At 37.6% G+C, this 6104-nt stretch overlaps 1 protein-coding gene across 3 annotated transcripts in view; it reads right to left on the reverse strand.

Annotated features, from left to right (window-relative positions):
* LOC106874530 (PC3-like endoprotease variant B) overlaps nucleotides 1-6104 on the reverse strand; it is a 166646-nt gene that overhangs the window by 12360 nt on the left and 148182 nt on the right. The window contains exon 12 of one of the 3 annotated variants that reach the window (XM_052974835.1): nucleotides 1110-1164. The exons of the other annotated variants lie outside the window; for them this stretch is intronic. Coding sequence (XP_052830795.1) covers nucleotides 1140-1164 — 25 coding nt within the window. The 3' untranslated portion in view covers nucleotides 1110-1139. Of the gene's footprint in view, nucleotides 1-1109; nucleotides 1165-6104 lie in introns of those variants that run through there. 3 annotated transcript variants of the gene reach the window in all.

A 6104-nucleotide genomic window follows, 5' to 3' on the forward strand; every position in this document is an offset into this window, starting at 1 on the left:
TAATAATAATAATAATAATAACAAAGAGAAGAAGAAGAAGAAGAAGAAGAAGAAGAAGAAGAAGAAGAAGAAGAAGAAGAAGAAGAAGAAGAAGAAGAAGAAAATAGTAATAGCACTACCAATGAAGAAGGGACAATGGGCAGCAGTGATTTAAGTGATTTAACTGAGGAAGATCAGAAGATTTTAGATGAGTTGCAGAAAGTAATGAGTAAAGAAGTAAGAAAAAGATTACCAGTGTTTAAAGGTATCAACAGAAAGAAGCTGCTAGAAATGACTAAGTAGATTCTGTTATCAGTGAGATAGGTACTAAAAATATAGGAGACACTAACTTATTGATCTATGCAAGAGAGGTAGGAGTTACTAGAAGATTTAATATTTCACAAGGAAAGATTAGAAAAGAGCAAATGTGGAAAAGGGGATTACAAAATAAAGTGAAGACTTTAAGACAAGACCTGAGTAGAATAGAAACCTGGAAATTAAATAAGTTAGGAAACACAAGATTTAAATCTTCTTTTGAGAAAAGATACCTAGTCAGAGATAAAAAGGATTTGGGACAGTCATAGAAGAGTTGAAACAGCGTATCATAGTAGTAGCAGATAAGCTCTCCAGATATCAGAAAAGAATAGATCAGTATCAGCAAAATAGATTATTTGAGACAGACCAGAGGAGATTTTATGACCAAATAGATAGTGAGAAAGAAAGTACTGAAGATGAGAAATTTGATTCAGAAGAAGCTAGAAAGTTCTGGAGTAATATTTAGGATAAGCCAGTCAATCATAATGGAGATGCAGTGTGGCTAAAGAAAGTGATGGGAAAGTAGTGAGTGAGAAGCAGCCAGATCTAAGACAAACTAGTGCATTAATGAGTAAAGTGTTAGGAAAAATGCTGAATTGGAAGGGCCCAAGACCAGATTTATTTCAAGGGTACTGGTTAAAGGAATTTAGTAGTTTACATGAGAGGTTGAGGGAGCAACTTCAGGATTGCCTTAATGGAAGAATAATACCAGATTGGATGACTAGAGGGAGAACCATACTCCTTATGAAAGATAAATGCAGGGGTAATACAGCTAGGAATTATAGACCAATCACTTGCTTACCGTTCGTGTGGAAGTTGTCAACAGGAATGTTTTCAGAAAGCATTTACGAGTACCTTGACAACCAGAATCTGCAACCAGAAGAACAGAAGGTTGCAGGAATAAGGCTAGAGGAAGACCTGATCTATTATAAATAAACAAATCAGTTCTAAATGAAATAAAATCTAGAAATAAAAATCTAACAATAGCATGGATAGATTATAAGAAAGCCTATGACATGATCCCCCGCTCATGGATAAGTGAATGTTTGAGTATATTCAGTATAACAGACAACATAAGAGAATTAATTAGCTTTAGCATGAAGAAGTGGAAAGTAGATCTCTTTGGTAAAGTTAATATCAAGAGAGGAATTTTCCCAGGAGATTCATTATCCCCTTTAATATTTGTCTTATGTTTGATCCCCCTCAGTTTAATATTAAAGAAGGCAAAGGCAAGGTATCAGTTCAGAAATAGTAATGGAAAAATTAACCATTGCTCTACAAGGATGATCTGAAGCTTTTTAGTAAGAATGAAAAAGACACAGGTTCTTTAATACAAACAGTAAGACTTTTCAGCAAAGATATAGGCGTGGGATTGGCATAGATAAGTGTGCAATATTAGTAATGAGAAGGGAGTAGGTAGTCAACGGTGAAGGCATCCAATTACCAGATGGCCAGGCGTTAAAATCTTTAAAAGAAGGAGAGTGTTATAGGTATCTAGAAGTGTGATAATCTGACAGAGTACTAACTATAGAAATGAAAACGAAAACTGAGAAGGAGTACATCAGAAGGGTGAGAAGTCAAAGCTAAATGGTCCGAATCTAGTGAAAGCTGTAAATACTTAGGCAGTATCATTACTTAGATACTCAGCAGCTTTTGTAGAGTGGACAAAAACTGAATTAGCAAAGCTAGACAGAAGAACTAGGGAGGAATTCAATATGAATAGAAGACTTCACCTAAGAGCAGGAGTAGCAAGATTATATTTACCTAGAAAGGAAGGTGGAAGAAAGTTAATATCAGTAGAAGACTGCGTGGAGTTAGCTAGAATAAATATAGACTCCTATGTAGGTAATAGTGAAGAAAGTTTATTAAAACCTGCTAGAGTTACAATAAGACATGGGGAACCCCCCAAAATAAAAAAAAAAACGAAGTTAAAAACCAGAATAAGAACAAAAGTTATCTGACTGGCAGGAGAAGGCTTTGCATGGTATTTTCCCAAAGAGAGTACCAGCAAATAGTATTAGTGATACATGGTTATGGTTGCAGAAAGGAAGGCTGAAAATGGAAACAGAAAGTTTGTTAGTAGCAGCACAAGATCAAGCATTAAGGAATAATTGGATAAAAGCCAAGATAGACAAAAACCAAGTACATTCTCAATGTAGGTTATGAAAATCAAAAGAGGAAATTGTTACACATATAGTAAGTGAATGTAGCATGCTGACACAAAGAATACAAGACATGACAATCTATGGAGAGCAATCCACTGGGAGCTATGGAAAAAGCTAGGATTTGAACATACTAATAAGTGGTATGAACATGAACCTAGTAAAATCCTAGAAAGTAAGAGATATAAGATGTTGTGGGACTTTAACATTCAGACTGACAGAGTAATAGAAGCTAGAAAGCTTGATTTAGCAGTAGTAGATAAAGAGAATAGAAAGTGCCAGATAAATGACTTAACAGTCCAAAATGATGAAAAAATCAATACGAGAAGTAGAGAAAAAATAGCAAAGTACCGGGGCCTAGCCATTGAATTACAGAATCTCAGGAAAGTGCAGGTAAAATGTATCCCAGTAGTTATAAGTGTATTAGGTACTATCCCTAAAAATTTGAACAGATGAATAGAGGAAATAGACATAAAACCCAGTTTAGTACAGTTCCAGAAAACAGTGTTATTAGGGACAGCTAGTTACTTAGGAGGGTTCTTGGTATCCAAAGTTACTTGTTGTAGCCCGATGTTAGGAATTTTTCTTTTCCAACAGTCTAATCTGCTGTGTGTGTGGAGGCGCAATGACCCAGTGGTTAGGGCAGCGGACTCGTAGTCATAGGATCGCGGTTTCGATTACCAGACCGGGTGTTGTGAGTGTTTATTGAGCGAAAACACCTAAATCTCCACGAGGCTCCGGCAGGGGATGGTGGCGAACCCTGGTGTACTCTTCCACCACAACTTTCTCTCACTCTTTCTTCCTGTTTCTGTTGTACCTGTATTTCAAAGGGTCAGCCTTGTCACACTGTGTCACGCTGAATATCCTCGAGAACTACGTTAAGGGTACACGTGTCTGTGGAGTGCTCAGTCACTTGCACGTTGATTTCACGAGCAGGCTGTTCTGTTGATTGGATCAACTGGAACCCTCGACGTCGTAAGCGACGGAGTGCCAACAACAACAATCTGCTGTGTGTATATGAATAATAATAAAGTCGCTTGTATAGATCACACAGGTACAGATCAAATATTTGTGAGCTGTGTAACCAACCACTTTGAACTGTGGAAACTTATGCTATTCCCATATGCTGGCCTACAGAATACTCTGCTGGTGTTGCTCTTGTGATGTGTTTTCCTTTTGTTGTGGTAGATGATTGCAAAGTTGTTGAGTATTTGTCTGTGTCTGGTGTGGATGTAGTTAAAGTGATACTATCATGATTGTGTGGTTTGTTTAGAGAAGTGTGTAGCACTTTTTGAAAATTTTTACTGTCATTTTTCTGGTTTTCTTCTTCTTCTTATTTTTTTTTTTGATTTCTTGGTTGCCTACCCTCCTCGTAAGATGAGATTTCCAAGTCGGAAAGATCATTCGGGTAGAGTTATGTTTTGTGTGTGTTTATGTGTGTATTTGTATTTGAAAAAGGGAACAGGAGGGTAAGAGAGAAGTTTAGGCTAAAGATTTTCCTTGGTGGCGAATTTTGGTTCTGTTATTATGGATATCATTGCAGCTATTGCTAGTCTTGCTGCAGTTGTTAGTGATGGTACGGCTGCTGTTGTCACAGCTGCAGCTGCGGTTGTTTGTGTTGCTGCTACTGTTGCGGCTGTTGTTGTTCTTGTCCTCGTCTCTGCTGCTTTTACTGCTGTTGTTACTATTGTACACTGCTGTTGTTGCAAGGGCTGTTATGTCAGCATTATTGTAAGCCATTTCACTACAGTTCTTTGCTGAGGGCAAAAAGCTCTTAAGTATCCTGCGGAACCACACAAGTGGCATCTTAGAATTCTCCCCCAGCAGCAAAATCCAACTCCACTCCAATTAGGCAGGTAGATAATGTCTGGGATCGTTTCCATATCCTCAGATTTGATCTGAAAGAGGACTATGGTCACAAGCCTAAACTCCTTCGTTTTACGTTTTGGAAGGTGTCACTGCCCTCCAAAACAACACAGGCCAACAACCACCCAATGTCTAACCTTGGTGGAATTCTATCTTAATGTTATTGAAACAATCAATGAAAGAGTAGTACAGGTAATCAGATATGGAACTGGAATTGTTGATTGGATCGAAAACGACATACAGAAATTGGAGAGAAAAACTAGAAGGCTTTTGACAATCTACGGAGTCCACCATCCGAAAACTGATATCAACCGGTTGTACATGAGAGACCCGGGTGGAAGAGGTTTAATTGCTGTGGAAGGGTGTGTACAGATGGAAAGAAAAAGCCTAATAGAATATTTATAGAACAGCACAGAGTAATTATTAAAGACAGTGAATAAGGAGCAGGTGATCAGATGTGGAATAGGAGAAAAGAACAAGAATGAAATTAAAAAAGAGCATGTTAAACAGATTGAAGAGAAATCTTTTTATGGTCAGTTTTGGAAAGCCATTGAGGATATACGTGAAACAAAACCCTGGGCTTGGTTGAAGAAAGGACATTTAAAGAAAAAGAAACAGAGCCTTATTATAATAGCTCAAGATCAAGCATTAAAAACAAACTTGAGAAAATATGTGTATAGGGTAAAGGTATCAGTGATATATAGAGTGTGTGGAATTTGGGATAAAACAATGGCATACATTGTTGCAGAATGTCCTAAATTGGCTCTGGGAGAATATAAGACATGGAGGCATGACCAAGGTGTAAAAGTTTTGTACTGGAACCTTTGTCAGAAATGAAGATTTGAAGCTAGAAGTATTTGGTATGATCATCGAGTTGAAAGAGTGCTTGAGACGTTGCAGTCCCTCCTGATCAAAATATTGTCCCAAAAGAAGTGGAGAAATTGTCAAAGTACAAAGACCTCGAAATTGAAGTATTTAAGATGTGGGGCATGGAGGTAAAAACAAAACCAATAATAATTGGAGTATTGAACATAATAAAAAGAGACATATGAACAAAAACGTAGAAGCTATACCTGGATCCTCAACACTACACACTATCCCCAAAATAGCCCTGCTAGGAACAGCCCGCATCCCGCGCAAGACATTATCAGTTCAATAATACAACCCAAACAAAATAACCCACAAACACAAGACACTCTATGCAGCAATTACCCAGTGAAATAAATTTCCACCAGCAAGCTTGAAAATCATCGCATTACACACTCGACACACAATACAAGCAGTAATATAACAAAAGACTGCACCACACCTCAAGAGAGAAAAAACTAATACAAAACAATACCGGCAAGAGTTTGCGCACTCCCAACAACAGAAAAGAACTCACAATACTGCACACACCACAGCAATACCGAGGTGTAGCAGGTGATGCAGTATAAATTTGAAGAAGAAGAAGAAGAAACAACAAAAGCTATAAAACAAATGAAATCCAAACTAAAACTAGAACAGCAACGGACCATGATAAAACGATGGCAAGAAAAGCCCCTACATGGTAAATACTGGGCTAAACTAAATGCGAAAGAAATAGACAGAGAAAAATCCCAGCAATGGCTGAGAAGCTCAGGACTCAAAGCAGAGACTGAAGGATTTTTAATTGCTGCACAAGACCAAAGCCTCCCCACCAGAAATTACCAAAAACACATAATGAAAAGAAATATAACAAGTAACTGTAGAATATGTGGAGATCGACAAGAAACAATAAATCATATTATCTCTGGCTGCCCA

The sequence above is a fragment of the Octopus bimaculoides genome, chromosome 19 (assembly GCF_001194135.2).
Source record: "Octopus bimaculoides isolate UCB-OBI-ISO-001 chromosome 19, ASM119413v2, whole genome shotgun sequence".
Taxonomy (NCBI): Eukaryota; Metazoa; Mollusca; class Cephalopoda; order Octopoda; family Octopodidae; genus Octopus; species Octopus bimaculoides.